We start from the raw sequence: 21,827 nt of genomic DNA, 5'->3' as shown, positions 1-21,827 counted from the left end.
GTGCAAATAAAATAAAACAGGCATTATATACTGGCCAAAATAATCTTTGGTTTGAACATATCGTATTACATACAATTGACTGAAGCATTAACAGAAATACTCTAGTAGTAAGCAAGAACAGAAGTCTCTACCGAAACCAGGAATTTACAATTCAGACATGTAAACAAAGTACAATCACTGGTTCTTTGCCTAGAAATGCAGCTATGATAACATTTCATCTAAAACATTTTTTTTAATGTAAAGACCTTTACTAAGGTGACATTGTAATGCTGAAAGATTTTTCATGTCAAATGTGCTTATTTGTTTAATTGGCTGGTCAGAATTTCTCTGCTATTGTCTGTAATAGGTCCTTTTCTTAAAGTTCTCTATTATGGAATTTTCTGTCTTTTATTGTTCCAGTAATTCAGTCCATAACACTCTGGGGGCAAATTTGGTAATACTTAAAACAGAATGTACACATATATATATAATATATACAAAAAATATGTATATAATATAACATATAACACATAATATAACACATAATATATATATATATATATATATATATATATATATATATATATATATATATATATATATATATATATATATATATATATATATATATATGTATATGTATATGTATATGTGTGTATATATATATATATATATATATATACACATATATATTATATGTGTTATATTATGTGTTATATGTTATATTATATACATATTTTTTGCCAGTTGTTGTTCACAATGTCAGTGAGCTGGTCTTTATGAGTTATATTGTTCTTTTATGTTAATTAATAGTTCATTTTACACACAGTCTCTTGGTCACAACCCCCCAGCAGAGCTCTGTAGTGTTTCTTCACATCATCATACATAGGGACAGGGTCGGTAAGTCCAGGCAAGGTCAAAGATTTCTCATTGAGTCGCACGCCCAATCTAATCCCCTCCGGGCATTTATAAAGTACTGCCATCAGATTGGCAGCATATGGCACTATGTGCCCACTGCGAAATATTCTATTCTGTTGGGATGCAAAGTTAGTTGATCGGAGAGGGACGTCATCTTTGAAGAGATCCAGCAGGGTGAGGAGGGGTATCAGCGTCTCAGCATGGCCGACCTGCACTGTTACAGCCTCTGATACAGTACCATCGGAGCTGAGAGAAAGAGAGAGAGAGAGAGAGAGAGAGAGAGAGAGAGAGAGAGAGAGAGAGAGAGAGAGAGAGAGAAAGGGAGAGAGATAAAACGGAATTAAATTATGTTTTATTAACAAAGTTCGGGAGGAGCACGTTCAGATATTTAACATGAGTGGAGAGCACTCAGCCAATCAACGATAAGAGGTATATATTCAGCAGTCTTACTGTTTGTTGACAGTTTATCAGCTTCCACCACCCCTTCTCCACACTTCAAGTTCTAACCACTTACATTCACTGGGGGAGCTCGGAGCCCTCCCCCCAGACAGTACGCCAAATACGCATTCAAACTTTAATACCTCCATTATTTGTGATGATCTCGAGAAACAGAGAAAATACCTTTTATCCCCTGAATTAGATCAAAATGTGTATATACTGACCATAAATGAATTCAATATAATTTACCTCTATAAAAAAACAAAAACAAAAATCTGATAAAAAACGCAAACAAAAAATAAACATGGGAAAATATTTTTTTTTATTTTTGTTTACATAATATTATTAACAGTTTTAATACTGTTAATACTGAAAGTCTGTTTACTCGGCGGCCATATTTGCAATGCCTCCGGAAATGGGAAGATTGGGAAATCCTGGATTCTCAAAAACTGCTTGCCGAACTCACAATTAAATAACACATTTCAAATCAGCAACAAAATCTGACATGATCTGTCCCATAAAATGTTCTTGTGCTCAAATTGCTTTAAAACGTGTTTTTTTTCAGGCTAAACGAGCCAATGCGCATGTGCAGTCCTAAGCGCGAGTCTCAGGTTTCTATGGGAACCGGAGCTTCTAGCAGCAGCTGCAGTGATGCAATGACTTTACCAATCAGCAATTGGCTCTTTTACTTTAGAAGGCGTCACTATTCCGCCATATTGCGGGTTGTAGTTTCTCCCATTCATGAGTAATAGGAGAGAACCGTCTTTATGGTCTATAGTCTTTGGTTCAATCCCTAGCCAACTGAACATGGATGAACTGATTTAAAAAAAAATGCTTTCAACGCTGTGTAAGTTTCTTTGAATTAAAAGTGTCTACCAAAATCATATAAATGTAAATACCCTCAGAGAGTAGTTGAGAAACTGATGACATAAAATACATTTGGAAAAAAAAACATGTATCTGGGTATGTGCAGCTGCCTTTAGCCATGGAAGTATGCAGGTCAAACTGACCCGCAAACATCATAATTGTATTAGAAGTTTTGTATGCACATTCAACAGAACATCAGTATGTCGACACTTTACAGGCATGTTCATGACCCTAAATAAAAAAATGTAACAAAACAAATTATTAAAAAAAAACATAATTTATTCAGTATTTCTCAAAAAAACGAAATGGGTCAAATTGGCCTGCATCCTTATCCGATGGTTAATCCTGCCACTAAAAATAATGCAATATAATACTCTACATAATCTACCTTAAATAGTCCTGAATGCATGTCCTCCAAGTTTAATCAAGAGTTATCTTACATTGCCCTTTCATTACAAAGCCCAAACTACTCGAATTACAATTATGGTTTGGATTTTTAGAGGACATGAGAGTATGCCTAGGTACTTATACGTCAATGTGGGTTTCTCCCTTCCTGCTGTAGAGGAGTGCTCCACAACCTTTGAACATGAACAAAGGTGATCTTTGAAAAGAGAGAGAAAAATATATACATATATTCACATCTATGTCCTCATACCTAGAACAATGAAACAAAAACAGAGAATGTGAACAAGTAGTTCACCACTAAAACCCAACATATTGCAGAAGAGAACCAGCAATAAAAACCACCTGCCACACAATCATTCATAAAACACATTGATCAAAAATAGGCCTGTGCAGGGATTTCTGAATATGTAGGCCAAAGCCATCATTTCATAAACACTATTTGATTCCAATTAAAGCCAATTAAAAGGTGAGAAGATGTGAGAAATGCTAAACAAACAAAAACTTACACTGCAAATAGGCTGATCAATTGGCAAAGGGTGGAAGATTTGTCAGTGATAATGTAGTAAGTAGAAGTATAAATCGTTTTAGGGAGTGTTCACACAGAATGCGGTTTTGCATTCCACTGTTTTTGCAGCATCATGCACATGACAGCATTTTAAACATGTGACACTGTTAAAAGTAGTTTAAATATCTTGACTTTGCATTTTTTCCCATTCCATTGCCAATTTTAAATGCAAAAACATACTCTGTGTGAATCACCCCTTAATGTACTTTGAGAATTCTGAGTGTTTAAAAAATTCTGCCGAGGTAAAGCAGCAGCTTCAGTCGTGGGGATCGCAAATGGATTTGACAGGGGGGTTAGAGACGGGCGCTGCCTTATCTCTGCCCTCACCTTTCAGATCCAGTGCCTCTATCCAGGGTTTTCTTCCACCCCGGTTGAGACACCGGTACAGCAATCATCCAGTTCTGAGGAGCTGGATGTTGTTAGTATCATGGCAGGAGATGTTTTGCTCTCCTGCTAGTGAGGAGCTGATGGAGGTTTCGAGTCATGCTGTGGCCAAGTTGAGCTTAGATTGGTCAGCAGAGAGACAGGAGCATTCTCAAATAAAGCAATGAGTAAATTAGATGAGCGTTTCCTGCCCGCTCGTAACAATCAGCCTCCACGCCAGGGCTTACCACTTTTTCCCGACCTACACACTGAGGTGTCGAGGTCGTGAATGAGACCGGTATCTTCCAGAATTTTCAGTCCACAAACGTCAACATACAGCAATATTGTAGGGCTAAAAAAGCATGGATATGGGCCGATGCTGAGGGTGGAGACGCTCGCGAGCCATCTCTCTCCCAAATCGCCATCATCCTTTACATTGACCACCAAAGCAGATGTAGCTCTAAGTGGCTTGGTGGACAAAGCGCACTCGGCTGTAGGTCAGGCTGCGGCATGCCTGCATACAATGTCTATATTGCAGGCATATCAAGCCCACTTGCTAAAGTGAGGAAGTGGGAGCTGAAGTTATTTAAGAGCTCCGTTCTTCAACTGATTTAGCTCTTAGTGCCACTAAGGAGACAACCAGATCAGTGGGCCATTCTATAGCAGCCCTAGTGGCCACGGAGAAGCATTTATGGCTGAATCTCACTGAGATAAAAGATAAAGACAAGAGTTTTCTCCTGGACGCCCAGCAGAAGCTGAAACCTGAGATTTTGGAGGTCCTGAAGTCTTTGGAGGTTTTGGAGCTGTCATATGCATGATGCTGCAAAAACAGTGGAATGCAAAACTGCATTTTGTGTGAACACTCCCTAAAACTATTTATAATAATACTTACTATATTAAGTAGAAGGGCGGGGGCAGCAGAAGCCGAGTATGAGCTCCTCACACAGGGCTCAACAGAAGACCTACGCCCACCCACAGAAGGGATGAGGGGCGGTGCAATGCTCTCAGGCGCAACCTTCTAAGAGTAAGACGGCTCTGAGGACCGTCCTTATTTCTAAGAAGGCTACGTCAAAGAAATCCTGATGCCAGTTTTTTTTAGGGTAGTCCCCTCCGAAGGCAGGCGGTGTCCACCTCATTATACGGTGTCTGTCTCCCTTTCGGTGCCCTCAGAGAGTCGTTCCACCAACCCTGCCGGAATGCCGGGCCGTGGAGAGCCCTTGCGAGTCATCCGAGGATGGCGCGCACCCTCTGAGGAGGGCTGTAGAGCAGTCAAGCAAGTGGTTTCCTTGCCGGTTCGCCACTTGTTGTTCGAAGTATACCAGAGGTCAGTCTCAAGAGACTGATACCCCTAGTAGATTTTTTAGCAGAGTGGGAGAATCTTTCAAATATATCTCGCTGGGTCTTGCAAATAGTAAAAAAAGGTTATGCCATTCAGTTCGGGTCTCACCCGCCCTGTTTCAGGGGGGTCCTGCCCAGAGTGGTGGGCCCCGAGCAGGCTCTGGTTATGACTCAAGAAGTACAGACTCTTCTGGGAAAGGAGGCTATATAAAGGGTCTTTATACAGCCGGTACTTTATCGTTCCAAAGATGGATGGAGGGTCGCTTTCGGGGGAGAAGCGTACCAATACCGGGTCCTTCCGTTCAGTCAAGCATTGTCACCCCAGACTTTCACGAAAAGAGTGAAGGTAGCTCTGGTTCCCATGCGTATGCAGGAGATCTGCATTCTCAACTATATCGACGACTGGCTAATCCTAGCGCAGTCGGTACAGATGGCGGTTCACGCACACAAGAAGAATTTGGGGCTGAATTTGCGCCAAGAAAAGTACAGCACAGAGAACCACTTATCTGGGTGTGAGTTGGAATTCGATAACTATGCAGGCTCGCCTATTTCCGCCTCGCATTGTGTCGATTCTTCCCCTGAGGGGAAATCCTTTTTGCATGATCAAGGTCATGCATCCCTCACAGGTTGGGGGGCGACCATGGATGGACCATCATCTGTCCTGTCCTGTCTGACATTTCTTGGAGATGATGGCAGTGTTTCGGGCTCTGAAGCACTTCCTTCCAGACCTCAGGGGCCATCATGTGCTAGTTCGAACAGACAACACATCGGTGGTCTCGTACTTAAACCATCAGGGAGGTCTGAAATCGCACCCGCTGTACAAGCTGGCTCACCAGCTCCTTCTGTGTGCCCAAGGGAAACTCTTATCTATCAGGGCAGTTTATATCCCAGGGTATTTGAATGTAGAAGCAGACATCCTGTCGAGGCAGGGGCCGAGGCCCGGGGAATGGGAGACTCCACCCGAGGTGGTGGAGCTCCTGTGGGATAATTTTGGCAGGGCAGAGGTGGATCTGTTCGCATCATCAGAAACATCTCACTGCTGTCTGCAGGGTTTTTCCTACATTGAAAATTTTTTGGCGGCCGCCAAAACAAATTTTTGTCCCGCCAAAGCTTTATTTGATGAGTTATTGTGATTTATGAATGATGTAGAATGCTGCGCTTGTGACTGAGTGTCAGAGAACGATCAGAGCTCCTCCCCCGCTCACACGCTCTCTGTCTTCAAAATGAGCATTCTTAGCTTTCTAATATTTCACATATTAAGTTAATCAAAATCAAAAGGTCGGAAGACCGAATCCATGTTGCACGTGGCGCTATCAGACGATGTTTTCCTTGAACTACCGCTGGCTGTGAAATGCGCTCAAAAAACGTTGACTGATTCTCTGACCAGCTGGCAAACCATACTTTCAATAAACGGGAAACAAATCCTGTCCGGTTATGAAGTGTTTTCTGTGTGTTGACATCTTTCGCGATGTTCTAACAGACGGGATTCACACACAACGCGTCTGCTAATGTCCAATTCGCGACCTAATGACTCCTTTGAACCGAATCATTTTAACGAACAACTGATCTGTCCAACACTGAAATCACCAATCAGTTTAATAATTTACTCTGAACATCTGAAATGAGAACACAAGTGTGCTTACCCAATTTAGCAAGAGTGGATAGTAAGAATTAGTTTGAATTATCCACAGTCTTTCAGCTTATTTATGTGGACAATGTGTAATAAAATAAATAGCCTAAAATCATTTAGTTTAGACTGGAGTGAGGTGAACCCAGAACAAAGTTGTTATTAGTTAGCTGATAATTTTATGGAATTGTATATGGCAGAAAATTAGGCTATTTGTTCATTTTTTTAATACTACTTTTTAATATTGATATGATTATATACCAAAACAATTATCAGTAAATAGTGTAAAAATGAACAAAAACAAACATCAAGGTATCCCACATGAAAAAAATACTATAGTATATTATAGTAAAATTACTCTAGTAAATACTTAGTGTTTTTGAACCATGCTATAAGTACTACAGTAAATAGTAGTATATTGTAGTATTTACTTTGTTAATTTACTGTAGTATATTTACTATAGTACGGTTCAAAACACTATAGTATTTACTATTTACTATTAGTTATTTTACTATAATATAATATAGTATTTTTTCATGTGGGATCAAAATAAGAAAAGCAAAAGTTACAAACTTTCTTTGAATTTATTTCAAATGTATTGTCAGTATTGCGCTTGCAGATCACGTGGGTAGGGTACTTTTTTACTGTGCGTGCGTGTGTGTGTATGGATGACCATGTCTGTCAGGCACCACCGAAGACCATTTTTGACCCAGGAAAAACCCTGTGTCTGTGGTTCTCCCTAACTCATCCAGCTCCTCTGGGGCTGGACACTATCATACAGGAGTGGCAGAGGCTGCCCCTGTACGCATTTCCCCCGATTGCTCTGCTTCCGGGAGTTCTAAAGAGAGTTCGCCGGGACAGGGCGTTAGTAGCCGTTAGTTGTTAGTAGATGTTGTTAGTAGCCCGGCCCGAATATGGTTTTCGGACATAGTGTCTCTCCTCGACGGCTCTCCGATTACGATCAGGAGAGACCTACTTTCTCAGGTGAAAGGGTCAATCCTACACACTCACCCAGAGCTGTGGAAACTGTGGGCTTGGCCTCTGAGGGGGCCCAGCTCATAAGTACTGGTCTCTCGATTGAGGTTGTGGAGACCATTATACAGTCTAGAGCTCCCTCCATGAGGAAACTTTATGCCTTGAAGTGGAAACGTTTCACTTCATGGTGCGGAAATCACCAGTGGGACCCATTTAACTGCCCGGATGGTGCAATGCTGGACTTCCTGCAGGAGAGATTCTCCGCAGGGTTAGCCCCCTCCACAATAGAGGTGTATGTGGCGGCCTTAGCTGCTTACCACACTCCTTTGGGTGGTGTATCTTTTGGGCGACACCCTCTTATTACCCGTTTCCTTTGTGGCACTTTGAGGTTAAGACCTGCAGTCCGCACTAGGTTGCCAGCCTGGGACTTGGCCATTGTGTTTCAGGGCCTTTCGGAGTCTCCGTTCGAGTTCTTGAGAAATTTCTCACTGAAAACACTCTTTTTGCTTGCTATTACATCTCTCAGGAGAATAGGAGACATTAAAGCTCTTTCAGTGGCACCCTCATGCTTGGAATTTGCGCCCGGTATGGTTAAGGCCTTCCTATATCTAAGGTTCCTACTCATTTTTATAAGACCAGTTATTCTGCAAGCCTTTTGTCGTCCTCCCTTTCGGACGTCAGACAAGGAAAAGCTTAATCTGCTCTGCCCTGTGAGGGCTTTAGATGCTTATGTCCACAGAGCTGCCCTGTGGTGGAAAACTTGACAGCTGTTCGTATGTTTCGGGTCACATAGAAAGGGGTGCCCGGCATCTAAGCAGAGAATGAGCAAGTGGGTGGTCGAGGCCATTTCACTTGCTTATGAGGTGGCTGGTCAGCCTTCACCTTTGGCTGTACGGGCACACTCTACTAGGTGTATGGCTGCCTCTAAGGCTTTATTGTCAGCAATTTCTCTTCAAGAAGTGTGTGATGCAGCAGGGTGGTCCTCACCGCATACATTTGTGAGGTTCTATGAACTTGACCTCAGCTCTACACCGGGGGCACAGGTGCTCGATTCGTAGTGCGCTATGTTCACATGGATGGGCATCTGGCTCCTATGGAGACGTGGGTATAGCATTCCCACAGCGGTGAAACGGCGTGAGTTCCCTTGAAAGGGTACGTCGCCCTGCCATACTCCCTGCATGCCCGTGATCATCTTGCACTAAGGTTACATACGTAACGAGACCTTTTTTTTTTTTTTACAACTGCTGCAAATAAAATTCTGTATGCTGTAAACCTAAAGATGTCGGAGCTGGTAACTTGCTTGGTTGGCAAGGATATCATGCCCAAGATGGGCCTTACTGGACAAAAATGAACAGTTTTAGAATTAATTCACTTGATTTAATGTTGCAACATTTCAACCTTCTTCTGACATCAAGCAGTGGGTTTCTAAATAACAGGTAACCTGGACAATGATAGACACTTGCAAACATTGCCAGGATTTAGGGAACTATCTGAAACCACTTCTTTAGCATTAAAAACAGATCTTAAAATGACTGTGACAAAAATCAAAGTTACTAGACAACTGTATAAACATCATAGCCTAAAGCATTTAGTTTGGTCATATCAGTCTACAATATTTTACCTAATGGAGTATAATCATTTGATTTGCTTCTTATCTGATGCTATTACCTACTTTTACATTTGCTTGGTTATAACCATTTAAAAAAAAAAAAAAAACAGCCAGATAAGTATTGAAAAGCGATTTGGTTGGGTTTCTGGAAATGTTAAAGGAATAGTTGATTATCCATTATTTACTCATTGACAAGCTGTTCCAAACTCGTAAAAAATTAAGTTCCATTATTTACCCATTGACAGGCCTTTCCAAACTCGTATGGCCATCTTTCCCCTTTTACAAAATACAAAACGAGAAGTTGAGCATGAAGTTCAAACTGCTCTTTTTAGTGACTTTTTAGTACTTGTATTCAGCAAGAATGCATTAAACTCATCAAAAGTGACAGTAAAGACTTTTTAAAAAAAAGTCCTTTTGAACTTTCTATTGATCAAAGAATCTGGAAAAATGTGAAAAAAGAAATATTTCTTGAGCACCAAATATTATATATTTCTGTCATGACAACAGAAATCTAAAATGGGAAAGAGCTTTGAGATTGACTGTGCAAAAGATCTGCAATTCACAGAAACAACTGGACTCCAGGCAGCCAAATGTGGATTTGCAGTTATCATTTTGTCTCAATATGTTGAATTTTGTGGTAATATCACACCCTATAAATTGTATTGTCAACTCATCAATTAAATTGTATATTCTGCCCAATTTGATGTTTCTAAATAAACAATGACAAAAACTATAAAAATTTTAGGGCTCGACGGTATGACAATATATATAACATTGATATAAGTGATCACCCGGAGGCATACACACTCTGAGGGTTTAAATCTTGAATCCAGCATACACATAACACACGTCACATTTCTATAATTCAAATCCCTTAAATCAGGGATGGGCAAACTGAAAATTAAACTTGGCCATCACAGGAATATAAAATAAAATGTTTAAATATATTAATATAGAAAACAGTTATTTTAAATTGTAATATTTCACAATATTAAAGTTTTCAATGTTTTTGTTTTTCAAATAAATGCAGCCTTAGTGAGCATAAAAGTAAAATTCTACCAAGCCCAATCTTTTGAATAGTGTAATTATGAACCATTTGGTAGCTTTGTGTGAAATACAGATTGAAATGTACAGTAAGGCACACATTCAGAAGCATTTCATCAAATAAAGTTACATTTCATAAATATAAATCAGCATCCACATTCTTTAAATTGACAACAGCAGTCAAGACTTTCTATTTGGAACAAGAGGAGAGTGAGTAAATGATGACAGTTTTTTCATTCAAACAGCAGAGCATGGCGCTAGCAATGCCAAAGATATGGGTTTGGTTCCCAGACAATGATTTGGATAAATGCGCCTGCCAAATGCATAAATGTAAATATAAGGTCTAAGGACAAACATCCTTATTTGTGGATACCCTCAGCCATGAACATTTATGACACACATCCCCCACACCCAAGTTTGCTTAACTTTCAGTATGACATTCAAACAAAAAAGATGTGAACAGACCAAAGAGAATGAATAGGAGGATTGCTAATTATTACGCAAGAGAATTATATCACTCTAGTTCCTGTTCAGAAGTTGTGTATTCTGTGTAATGTGGTGTGTGAGGCTCTGTGTGTAAAGTGGGCAGTGGGTGTGAGGCTTATTTGTGTTATGATGCTTGTTAGGCTACAAAATTTCACTAGAAAAAAGTGAAAAAGTTTTTATGAATGCTCAACTACTCTCAAATAGCAATATTACTGGTTAGGCAAACACTCAATCTCTGGCTACATTCACACATTGTATTTGGGGTAGACAACAATGTTTACTATGTGGTTTGACGCTCAGTAGCAGACAGGAACGGATCAAACAATGATCCGTTTCATAAAAAAAATAAAAAGTCACTAAAAACCTAAAAAATAAAATAAAATATGATTGCTCATCAAGAGCAATCATAATGGAGTGCTATTAAATATGAAGCAAAAAATTCAGACACATCTTGGAATAGCTCAGAAGATAACCAGGGCCATAATATGAATTCATTCTCAATCCCTCCAACTAGACCTGTGCGATTCATTTGATTTAGATTTTGCCTTCCAAAAAACATGAAAACAAGATAATCAAGGTAAAACGATCATTGTTTCACTGTCGCATTCTGTCCAGCGCAGCTTCCTTTCCTTCACAGCGGGGCGCTAAAAGCCCAAACCTAACATCCAAATCAGCCAAATAAGTAAGTGTTGTAAAATGCAGTTGCTTGCTAAACTGCGGGACATGTTTGATATTAAATAGTGTTATTAAAAGTGCATTATACTGCAAAAGAGACACTGTTCTCCAGGCTTTCTGTGTGCACGCTCCGAACATAAAGCAAATGGGCTTCAGATCCACACCACATACACACAAAAATCCCTAAATGCCTTTTTGGAGAGAATTCACTTAAACAATGGGTTATATCTTAAGTAAATGTACAGAATTGAGAAAGAAAATGCGTGTGTAACAGTATATTGGATCCATGCATTAGCTCTTAAAGGGACAGCAGCTTAATCTGTCATTAATGATCATCAAACAACCAATGGCAAAAGAAAAATCACTTTGGCCAAAACTTAACTTTATAAAGTTTTAAATATGGTTATTTTTCTTAACTTATCGATTTACTTCAGAAGGCCTTTATTAAAACCCCGGAGCAGTGTTGGGAATAACGGCGTTATAGATAAATGTGTTACTAACGGAATAATTTTTTTCAGTAACAAGTAATGAAATGAATTACTGTTTCTTCCGTTACAACGGCGTTAGCGTTACTGAGAAAAAATGTGGCGTTACTATAACTGAACTCACTGAAGCGGTTTTCATCCGAACAGGCTCTCTGTCAGTCGGACCTGCAATGTGTGTGTGTGTGCGCGTGCGCCAGCCATGCGTGTTGGGGGGTGGGTTGGGTGGTACACATAACTGATGATGATTGGTGGGTGGGAGACAATGTTGAGGTTGATAGGTTGATTTCACACACACACACACACACACACACAGACACTTATGACGCACACGCATATGCACAGTCAGCGATGGCAAGTCTGGAAGTATAAGCGCTACTTTTCCCTCGTTGAGGTGAATGTAATGTGTAACTTTTCCCCAGGAAGAAAGAGTCTCTCCACGTAGGTGGCAAGTAATTCTAATCTAATGAAGCACCTGACCTCACATCATCACATGCCACCACAAAATTAGTGGCTAAAAACCCCGGTGATAACGCGAGCTCCACTACAAAAGAAGTAGTACTGATAATATTTACACATTACACTATAGTAGGTCTACTGATAATATTTACAATAATGTATTGAATTGGATAGGTGTCTCTCACATTCTCCCACAGCAACATTACAATAGTGTACATTAATATACAATGTTTTATAATAATAATTTATTCTATTTAGTGTCCAATTCATTCATTTAACATATTTAATATTGGGGGCATCCAAGTTATTTGACATATTTGAACAAAAAAAGTAACACAGTAGTTAATTTCCCTGGTAATTAGTTACTTTTATAATGATGTAACTCAGTTACTAACTCAGTTACTATTTGTAAGAAGTAACTAGTAACTATAACTAATTACTTTTTTAAAATAACGTGCCCAACACTGCCAATAGGCTAATCGTGTTAAATAATAGTGATTTCAATATTGACCAAAAAAAATTGTGATTTTTGATCTTTGTTCGCCCTAGCCTAGTGGTGATAAAAAAGAGCAAATGTTGTTTTCGATCTTAACATACAGGCTAATGGGTTAAACAGGCGTCTTTTTAACTTGTCAAGTTAAAAGTTCTTAAAAACATGTGTGGACACCCTGCGCTCTTTTCCATTTTGTTCGCATTTTTTAAAGCACAAACGCGTTCCTTCATTTAGCTCACTCGTCACTATCTTGTTCTGGTCGGTAGGTGGAACTGACCATAGACATAATAAATACATAGACGCCTATATGTTGACAAGATTCAATAAACTGTTACTGCTCAAAGGGCTGATCATGTAATAATAAAGATGTTCACTGAAATTAAAACCATGCTTAATAACTGTGAACACTTTACAATTTAACCTTGTAAATGTATAATTTAAAGGGGTGGTAAACAACGATTTCACTATTCTAACTTTAGCTAGCATGTAATGTTGCTGCTTGAGCATAAACAACATCTGCAAAGTTACAACGTTCAAAGTTTAAAGCAAAGGGAGATATTTGCTTTTAAAGAAATCAGTTTCTAAGAACTACAGCAAACGGCCAGCAGGCGACTACACACATTCCTCCAGGGTTGGTGACATCACCAGGCTCAATATTTACATAAACCCCTCCTCCGAGAATATTAAATAAGGGGGGGGTGAGGCCATTTTGTATCGCGGCGCTGTTGTGGTATAGTTACAACACTTAGGCTGGAGTGTTGTTGCCGCGATGCCGAGGAAACGCTGTTATATTCATCCGGATTGCAGGTCTGGGGTACTTGCTTTGTTCAGCCTTCATAGGGACAGGGGTGCGTTGCAGAGCGTTTAACATACAGCATGTTATATGCACGTGTGTTTGAGACGGAGGGAAACAGGCGCGTGCAGGGCTCCAGAGCCTCCAGCAGCACATCTAACAGAGGAAAACATCCACAATGTTCGCGAGTTCAATGCCAGATTTGCACAACGTCAGCGCGCCGAGACAAACGCGGCCAGTGCGTGAATGCACGACGCGCGCGGGGCTCCCTCCCGCAGCACATTTCACGGAGGAAAACTTTCACAATGTTCGCGAGTTCAATGCAGGAATTTCACAACGGCTTGTCCTGAAAGCTGGATTTACAAACAGAAGCTGTTTACGGGCCACAACCTGTAAGTCTGATTTATATTTCATCGATGTGTTTTCCTGTAATATGTTGTAGCAAGGAAGTAAACAGATGACAACGCTGTTCTGCAAACCAGTCTGTTAAAAGCTCATTCATACTTAACGTTATCCGACGAACACCTAACGTTACAAACACTAACGTTAAAATCTCAACAGCGAACTTGGCATTAGTGTAAATGATTCTTTGATTAGAGCTTTTATGTATTATTTATCTACAGGCATGCTAAACATGGTTCTGTGTGTGATTTGGCTAACTTACTAGTTAAAGCCAGTGCTTAGTGTTCGTTTTGGGTTAATAGTTCTTGCGACAGATATTTGGCTATAATCGTTCTAAAAATACAAAAGTAACAGTGCCATTCAGTAGCGATCACTGTAGATCCGCAGTCTTTACTCTTGAGGAATGAACAGGTTGAACAGGTTCTGCTCGATCATCTTCACTAAAATGTGCTGGGTCTGATTCGGGCTCAGATTGGTATGTTTTTATTGACGCAATGGTTTAATACTGGCTACTGACCAAAGCACAGTCTACCGGTAAAGGGCGTGGCGTTGCACTGCGGTTAAACATGCACTGCGGTTAGCGAATCAGAACACACTAGGCCAGCTAACCAATCAGAGCCCACTGCGTATTTTTGAGGGACTGGCTTCATACAACCCGGAACGCATCAGACCGTTTTACAAGGAGGGACAGAGCAGTGTAGAATAAAGGTCAAATATATGAAAAATAATGCAATTTTTTTTAAAACGAAGCATGAACATGTTACAGTGCACCCCACAAACACAATCAAGCCTTCAAAAGAATGTGTTTTACCACCCCTTTAAGATGAAATGGAAAATTAGCATATTAGAATGATTTCTGAAGGATTATTTGACACTGAAGACGTTTTGCCATCACAGGACTAAATTACATTTTTCAATATATTAAAATAGAAAACAGTGGCATTAAATTGTAATAATATTTCACAATATTACTGTTTTAACTGTATGTCTGTCAAATAAATGCAGCCTTAATGAGCATAAGAGACATAGGTAGACTACTTGTCTACTGTTATTTCTTTCATAAAGCACATATCAGCAGGGCCGTGCAGAGAGTTCTTCAGAGGCAGGGGCTCAAATGTAAAAAAGGGGCAATATGTAAATATATATATATATATATTAGGGGTGTAACGGTACACAAAACTGACGGTTCGGTACGTATCTCGGTTTTGAAGTCACGGTTCGGTACGGATTCGGTACAGCAGTTTTACAAAATTGCGTTTTATTCATTTTTATTCAACAGTGGTTTAATAAAAAAAAAAAATTCTGTCCTTAAATGAATTCAATTATAACTAAAAGTTTCTTAAAGATAATGCTGTAAACTATATAGGGAGCCCTTACATATTGCTATTAAAGATTAACAACAGAGCCCAAACTATTAGCCTAAATTCATTTGCTATTTATTTTTAGATATAATAATCAACACTCATAAGCTTCACATAAAGCAGTTTTTGCATAAATATGTAAATCTAATTATTATTATTTTTTGATTTATTTGTTGAAATATAATCATTTAGTGGCTGTAATTTTCATGACAGGTTTATTTAAACATACATTAAATAAACAAGACATCACTAACAGGCTAAGTGGTATATAATGAATATATATAGGCTAATATAATGAATATATAGGCTAATATAGTGCATGTATTCAGTGAAAGAGTTAATCTCTCTAGTGAACTCACAGCTGTGGACACTGAATGACTTCTGAGGTAAATGTGATTCTACATGACATTGTTTATTTACAAGCTGTTTTATTGTCTTTCCGCGGTTGAAACACCGATGGAGCGATTGCACAACATATGATACGTTTCAGTAAGTTGTAATGTATCCTCAACATACCTTTAGATATTCATTTCTTTAGGAAGAGATGATGGCGTTCACTCGCGCGCCGCGCGCTGCCGCTTGAAGTTGAACTGATACGCGTCTATCTGTCACGTCACATAATAGAGCTTTAAAACGGCATTTATCGTTTGAATTTCGTGATAAAATGGACTGAATACTTAATATGTTCGTGTGGGAACTCGGATTGAAGTGTGTTCCGCGCTTTAAACAAGCCGACTGTTAACTGTTATAGATTACATTCATAACCGTTCGGTACACGCGCGCACCGTACCGAAAGCCCGAAACGTTAGTTCGTCTGTCCATGTAGTTTTCAACCGATTTATGAATAAGAACAGAAAATTACCGCTCCACTTCACATGCCCAATGGAATTTGAACTTGCTTTGCCAGATTGGTTGGTGTATATACATGACAAACGGGCATTGGTGAATTGTGTAATACTTTAAAATATATAATATATAGATTTGTAATTAAATCAACACATTAGCTCTGATTATGGATGAAAAAAAATATTGGTTTACATTTTTCCCGTAAGGCCACACACTCTCTGAAAGGACCATATTTGGCTCGGGAGCCGCTTCCGAACAGAGGAAAATCAGCAATCAATCAAAACGCACGCAACCCATAGCAACGCGTTATGGCAACGCCTCAACAGAAATTGTCCGACTTTTGAGCCGTTCGTTACTATTGTATACATTGTCATCAATGTCATGTTATAATAATCACATTTATTTAGTTTTATTGACCACGATATCATCATTGATATTTGTCTGAGAGGGGCACTTTTGATTCATTTTGAAAAAGGGCAGGGGCTCGAGCACCCAAAGCCCCCCCCTCTGCACGTGCCTGCATATCAGTAGAACTTATTCTCAAAATATCCTTAAAGGGGTCATAGAATGACATTTTTGTACAAGTTAATATGATTCTTTAGTGTCTAAATGAAAAGTTTGTAATATACTTTAATTAAAAATTCTCATTAGTATTGTAAGAAAACACTCATTTTACCTGGTCAAAACCAACTCAGTTTTCAGCAAGTCATTTCAGTGTATGTGACTTTAAATGATAATGAGCTTTGCTCACCCCGCCCCCTCTGCTCTGTGGGGCGTTCGGTTCGACCCGACACAACACCACAACACACGTGGAGTGTTGCCTTGACAACATTTGAGGGTATATTTTCGAGAAATAATGGCAACGGGAGTCTCTGAGGACACATCTGAGAAACCTTATCATTTTGAACCGGAGTCGGACCAGGAACAGATGATGAACGTTTCTGAATGGTTGGTTAACGTCATGTCACTTTGATCTATCTTTGTACTGGCAGAGTAGCGTAGTTGCTATGTGTTTACTGATGTATATGTTAGTTCATTGACAGATTGATGTTATGTTATAAGATTTTTTTTTTACATTACTTCTTAATCAGTAACAGACACCGTTATAAACCATGTACAAAAGTAAGCTTAGTGTAGTGTTACCACGTTAACTTTATCACCCGAGTACACAGTTTGTAATAACAAACATAACGCGTTGTTCATTATAAACGTGGGATTATGAATTATATTGAGAACGTCATACACAGAAAGCATGCCGTAATGTAACTTACCCTGTAAACTTTAGCCTCATTCATCGTGAAGCGTGCAAGCGATTTGCAAAGATTAATATAAAGGTTAATAAAACACAACACCACAATCGCTTAGACGCCATTCTGCTGCAGCGTATCAACAATGGCGGACTGATGACAGCTCGCTCAGGGCGGGTCTGTGTTGAAACGCTGCTGTCAATCAACAATAGTAGGAGGGGCGTACACCGTGTAACGTCACACGATCAGACGGCTTGATTTGAGACAGGGGAAAATATATAAGGAGATTAAAAAAAACACTGGATGTATTTTTATCATTATAGGATGGTTGTGTACAGGCACTGCCAACACACATTTCCGTATAATCAACTTGTAAAAGTGCATGTACCATTCTATGACCCCTTTAAAAAGTTGAGTCACCAGTTATAAAATGTGGGTTTCAATGTTTTTCATAAATGAGCTGTGTATGAACAAAAGCAAATGTATCACTTTTACAACTCTTTCTCTCAAAAACAGAAAGAAATCGGTAATACATTTTTTCTCTTTTGTGAATTGGATTCTTAAAAATAACATTCACAGAAGTAAACAAATACACAGGGTGAAACTGATGTTGAATGAGGCTGTCACCTTCACAGCTAAACTAAGACACAACTAGCTAAGAAAACTAGGTCTGAATATAGATGTTCTGAATTAGGATATATCTGGATCAATGTGCACTGACCGCCACACAGTGTTCTTGTCAGAGAACAGAGTCATGGATAGATGATAGCCTTTTAATGATTGCTTTGGTATCAACACAGATGGACATGTGCAAGGTTTATCTAGAACAGTTAAAGAGAAATAATAATTAACATATAAATCACTTAAATATTACATGACAGATATAAATAAACATAAATGGTCTTCTTCCTCATTCAAGTTATAGCGATCGCTATATTAAACTTCAAAGGATTGACGTCTATGATCAGCGCATAACTCACGTGAGATAAATAGATCGCATGGATATAAATGAATAAAACTTATAAACAGTATCTGCAACGAATACACTTGTAATACAACATTAATATTCAAATAACACTGGACTTACTTGTACGTTACTCAACTTACTCTCATACAATGTCCTTAAAGTGCGAGCAATCCAGCGAGCAAACTTTCCAGTCGGAATGGCTGATGCAACTAGCGCTACGCATATTCTCAGTCTACTAAGCGTAAACTCCGCATTTTATTAATCGGGCTACTATTAATCGGGCTGATTTTGGGCCGATTTCCCCCGTTCCGACAATCCTAGCTATGTCCCGATTATCTTGATGGTTCTAAAGATTATCTTATCAGATTTACAGTATCGTTTTATTATGGAGAGTGATGATTGATGCAACATTGTTACATTAATGTTAATGTTTTTCTTGTATTTAGCCCCCTCAGCCCCCTTACTAATTGGTCACACTCATACTCATTGGTGATCAAATGTGACCATACACCTTTTTACAATATCTTTCAATTAAATAAATGTTCTATATTTTAGTTTAATAATATTTATTGAATATTTTGAGGATATATTTTGGTACTAAATAGGCCTACTACCTACCACTTAAAATATTTTTTTTTTTATTATTTATATAACAATTAGTGTAGTAATTAAGGTTAAAATAGAGAATTCCAATGCACAGAGGCAATTTAGAGTAATTTATAGTCTAATAATAATAATATTAGTCTTAATAATTTTTATTTGTAATGCCATTACCCACCAGGTGCCTGAATGGCTCTTTAATAAATATACATGTATCTGACGGAATCTTGGCTATTGCAGATCATAACTGCTTACTTATTTTTAGTTTTTGCATTTAAATACATATTTAGACATGATCAAACACTAGATTTATTTAAATGTGAAATTTTAAAACGTTAATAACTTACATCCTAATATTTTTAATGATAGGCTACTTATATAAGCACACACAAGTGAATATTAATGAATGCAAGCAAATATGTTTAACCCAAGAAAAGTTTAAAATAGTTCTAAAAAGGCAAACTTTCCTTATATGTACAGTAGGCTATATGAATTGATACTGAATCAAGATCGAAATTGATATTTGTCAATTTATCACCCAAACACTATCATCGCAATTTCTTCCTGCATATCATCGGCCATGCTTATTCTGAAGTCTTGCGAGATTTTGTGAGATTTCCTGTGTTTACAGTCAGGACTCTGGTTGAAAATCTGTTCGTGTGTAGTGTGCTGTCTTTGTCACATCATGGCACACCACACACTATAGGAGCAAAACGGTTAAATCTAGGATTATTTGTCCTCATGTTTGTGGTCTATCACATTTTGAAAATCTTATAAGATGTAAAACATCTTTTGGTGTGTACCCAGCATAACGTGCAGCGCTGATTCTGTGCGCATCTCAGGTTATTATGCTGAACATGGAGAATTCAGAACAATAGAAGGAATTTTGAACTAAGTGGAAATAGTATAAATCATTTATTTTATGCATTATATAAAAAGACATGTCACGGTGCTCTTACTTGATCTTGTCTACAACTTGGTTAAGACGATGGAAAAGATCATGGAAGAGAATGCAGCTGGACTTCCTGTTGATATCATGCCCATAGCTTCGCTTCCAGTACTGTTTCAGGTCACCAGCATATTCCATCACCTTAAGAGACACAATACAGTCCCTTCAAACATCTACAGGAGCATTTGACCTCACCAGTGTGCAGTAACATTCAGAAATATATTTGTTGTCATTAGATTTACATTCTGAATTGCCATCACAGGAATAAATTAAATTTTTATATATGTGAGGAATAATTGACAACGGGCCGTTGAATAATTAGAAAAATAATGCACATTCATTACACTTAAGGTGTGCATTATTTTTCCATAATTAAACAGCCTACAGTCAATTATTGATATTATATGCTTATCCAAAGGTTGCCACACCTCAAAACATTGTTCAGATGATGTATTTTAAGGCATTTGTCAGGGCTTTTGTCCTTAAAATGCTCTTGTGTTTAGGACTATTTAGGTGTAAATGCCAAGCCTCTGTTGCTAATTCCAAAACGTCAGCTTAAAGCCAGTATCGGAGGCTTGAGCCATTGTTGATAGCAGACTAATGCAGTTATTATTAATGCAATTATAACTGGTCCAACTAGCTGACCTGGCACTGACAATACGTTTGAGTATGTGTCCGTACTGTATATATATGTGTGTGTTTGAGTGGGAGAGAGAGGGAGAAAGAGGCTAGAGTATGTGCTTTCCATACATAATAAAACTTAATTTGTTTTGGAAAAAAAAAACCTATACTACTGTATATTTATTTTTTGGTCAGTGTTGTTGTGGGTTTTGGTTCATTTGCTGCTGTAGGCTGAAATAACTGAAATCATTTGGTCAAGTGATATGGAACTGTAATGCGGTCAAGACCTGCCTAGACCTACTTTAGCTGTGCGTTTCCCTGAAAATAATTGCACACCATAAAAGTATTATTACTTTTTTGTGGAACACAAAGGTTGAAAGCACCATAAAGATCTAAGTAATCCAAGTTGCTCAAGAAAACAGCTCTGAATAGCAAAAAAGCTGATATTGTGAAACCATAACTTAAATTTGCACCTGTTCTTCACACAGATCTATAGTATGACTTCACATGATCAGCTATGATTGGAAAAAGAGCAACGTATATTAACTAAGTTTGTATTAATGTAGTTAATGTATAGGGTTGGGTATCGTTTGGGTTTTTTTCGATACCGGTGCCATACCGATACTTTTAAAATGGTACCGGTGCCTAAACGGTGCCTGAACCGATACTTAAAAAAAAAGAGCCACAAAACGAGGTGGATGAGATTAAAGAATGGCTTTTTATTGATTTTTTATTATTTAAAATTAAAACTTTATTACAAGTTTAAAGTATACTTAAATATATAAATATAAATAAATACAAAACACAATTTACTTAACAAATTCACAGTAAAACTAAAGCCACCTAACCCAACTACAACTAATTTAACACTAAATAACAGTTACAGTAATAACAGCAGTAGTCTGTATTCTTGGTATGCTACAAACCAGCTTCAAGCTTCAGCTTTATTTTGCAGAAATATGACCATATTCTCTGGCTAAATATTTTAGAACGCATCGCCTTATATATTGTTTCCATGGCGATGCGTCATGCGTCTCACATGACACACAACTGCCACAATACCGCTGTATGACAGCTCAGCTGTATCGGGTTTATTTAGCTTTTTCTCCTTTCTCGGAGACGGGGCACCCTATGGCACCCGCGTCCCGACCTGTCAAACCTACACGTGTGAGCCCTGGATGGTTTGAGTACCTTACCACCTCAGGTGGTGGCTACCATTACTTCCGCTAGGGCCTTGTCTACGAGATAGGCCTATGCGTTGAAGTGGAAACTCTTCGTCACCTGGTGCTCTTCTCACCGAGAAGACCCCAGGAAATGC

The 21,827-nt window shown here is 38.6% G+C and overlaps 1 protein-coding gene across 1 annotated transcript in view; it reads right to left on the bottom strand.

The window, feature by feature from the left end:
* Positions 1-693: 693 nt before the first annotated feature.
* Positions 694-21,827, bottom strand: part of minpp1a (multiple inositol-polyphosphate phosphatase 1a) — a 33,673-nt gene continuing 12,539 nt past the window's right edge. The window contains exons 4-5 of the mRNA XM_079833054.1: positions 19,899-20,029; positions 694-1,143 (exon numbers count right to left, since the gene is read on the bottom strand). Of these exons, the coding sequence (XP_079689180.1) occupies positions 786-1,143; positions 19,899-20,029 (489 nt within the window). The 3' untranslated portion in view covers positions 694-785. The remainder of the gene's footprint in view (positions 1,144-19,898; positions 20,030-21,827) is intronic.

The sequence above is a fragment of the Gobio gobio genome (assembly GCF_949357685.1).
Source record: "Gobio gobio genome assembly, chromosome: 13".
Taxonomy (NCBI): Eukaryota; Metazoa; Chordata; class Actinopteri; order Cypriniformes; family Gobionidae; genus Gobio; species Gobio gobio.
This window is presented reverse-complemented; position numbering and strand designations above follow the sequence as displayed.